Source organism: Trypanosoma grayi (genome assembly GCF_000691245.1).
Source record: "Trypanosoma grayi strain ANR4 Tgr_1725_V1, whole genome shotgun sequence".
NCBI classification, from domain to species: Eukaryota; Euglenozoa; class Kinetoplastea; order Trypanosomatida; family Trypanosomatidae; genus Trypanosoma; species Trypanosoma grayi.
The window spans coordinates 1-2,288 of record NW_008827343.1 but is presented as its reverse complement, the minus strand read 5'-3'; the positions used below and the strand labels follow the sequence as shown (position 1 = coordinate 2,288).

The window sequence follows — 2,288 nt, the reverse complement described above, 5'->3', positions numbered from 1 at the left end:
GACGACCTCAACGACCGTGCCCGTGAGCTCGCGATTGAACTGAAAGAAGCTGAGCGTGCGAAATTCCTGGACCCGAGGCCTAACGGTGTTCCCATTGCTGACGTCCCGATCGACAGCGATGGGCCCTTCCGAGACATGGAGATACAGAGGCTTTTGTTGTGTCAGGAGCCTATCAAGAATGCAACAGCAATCAGCCATCTTGAAGATGCGATGAACGAGAGAGCCTTGGAGCTTGCGGCTCAAGTGCTGGAAGACGAGCGTGCGTTCCTCGACCCTGCGCCACTTGGTATTCCTCTTCCAGAGCTTCCTCTCGATGAAAATGCGGAGTTCTTGGCAAAGGAGGCCGATCTTCGTGAGCTTATTCGCGATGGTCGGTCGGAAAGTCCTACTGCCAAAGCGTTGCGAAGCGAAATGCTAAAGCTGGCATACGATATTGCCGCCGATGAATTGGCAAGGTTTCGCGCTTCCTACCTTAACCCGGAGCTTGCAGGCCGTTTGGTTGATGAACTTCCATTGAATGCCGATCCGGAGTTTATGAAGTTGGAGAAGCAGTTGCGCCAAGCGATAAAGAATCCCCAAAGCGACCCAAGTGTAATTCAAGCATTGAAAGAGAACTTGAACGTCAGGGCGCTCTTAAAGGCCAAAGAAATGAATAAGGCAGAGCGAAAAGATTACCTTAATCCGCGGCCTTTGGGTGTTGCCGTGGAGGATCTCCCACTAGACACAGATGAAAAGTTTGCTGAACTAGAGGAAGAGCGTGCTCGTCTAAAACGATCACCTCGAAAAAATCACGCACTGATTGCAGACGTTGAGAACGCATTGAATGCTCGTGCGATGGAACTTGCGGAGGATGCGATTCGTCGTAACCGCAGTTACCTGGATCCTTTTCCTGAGGGTGTGCCGTTACAACTGCTGCCGCTTGACACAGATCCCCGCTTTTTAGAGCTGGAGAAACAACGCGTAGCTGCCCTGTCCGCTGAGCCCTTCAGTGCAGAAAAGTTGCGTGATGTGGAAAAGCTTCTCAACGACCGTGCACACGAGCTCGCCGTCGAACACAAGCGGGCAGCTAGGGAAAGATATGTAAATCTAGACGAAGTGTCATTGACGGCACATGACCTTTCCCTCGACACAGATGTCCCCTTCCACGAATTGGAGGCAAGGCGTTTCCAGCTGCTCGCAGAAAATCTGGAGTCGCAGGCTCACCTTGTCAGAGACCTGGAAGAGGCTCTAGGAAAGCGGGTCGCGGAACTGGCGCAAATCCGTCGGGATGAGCAGCGGCAATTTCTCGATGAGTACCCCCTTGGCATCCCACTGTCCTCACTTCCGCTAGATAAAAATGCGGAATTTTTGCAGAAAGAGGCGATGCTGCGACAACTGCGGATGGATCCCCTCAGGGCCGAGGAGGTCGCAGCACTTGAAGACGAATTAAACGCCATGGTGCACGATATGGCCGCGGAGGAGATTGCAAGAAGGTACCCGTACCTCGACCCACGACCGGAAGGTGTATTGCTACGGTATCTTCCGCTGCAGTCTGACCCAAAATTCGCATCACTCTTATGTGACCTCGAAAACATTCAGAGCGTTCCTCAAAAAAACCGAGATGAAATTGAACGTCATATTGCCCTACTCAATGATAGGGCTCATGAGCTTGCCAGGGAAAAGAAATGGGAGGATCGGCAATTCCTCAACCCTGCACCAGAAGGAATCCCATTGACGGAGCTACCCCTTGACGAAGACGCCGTCTTCGCCACTGCTGAGGAAGAACGTCGCCGATTGATGAACCTTCCCGGCACACAGTACACAGAGCAGATTAAAAACTTAGAAAACCAAATGCAAAAAAGGGTAACGGAACTTGCCAAAGAAAAGAAAAACAAGGAATTTGAATTTCTAGACAAGCGCCCTCAAGGAATAGACATCGACACGCTCCATCTCGATGAGGATCCAATATTTAGAGAAACGACACAAAAACTTCGAGAACTTCTAAAACAAGCGGACTCTTCCAACAACGCTGAAATCGAACAGCTCAAGAAAGAAATGCATGACCGTGTACATGAGCTGGCGAAGGAGAGGAAGCTTGCTGAGCGCGCCTTTCTGGACCAGAACCCGGAGGGTGTGCCGCTCAGCGAGCTGCCGCTCGACGAGGACGAGAAGTTCATGGCGATGGAGGAGGAGCGCAGACGGCTGATTGACGAGGACCCACGCAAGAATGCACCGAAGATCGCCTCCCTTGAGAGGGACATGAATGAGCGTGCACACGAGCTGGCGAAGGAGAGGAAGCTTGCTGAGCG

At 52.0% G+C, this 2,288-nt stretch overlaps 1 protein-coding gene across 1 annotated transcript; it reads left to right on the top strand.

Moving 5' to 3' along the window:
- On the top strand, positions 1 to 2,288 carry DQ04_17251000 (calpain cysteine peptidase; the record flags this gene model as incomplete). Its single annotated transcript, XM_009317568.1, has 1 exon — positions 1 to 2,288. A coding segment is annotated over one exon (2,288 nt), but the record flags the coding sequence as incomplete, so codon positions are not given.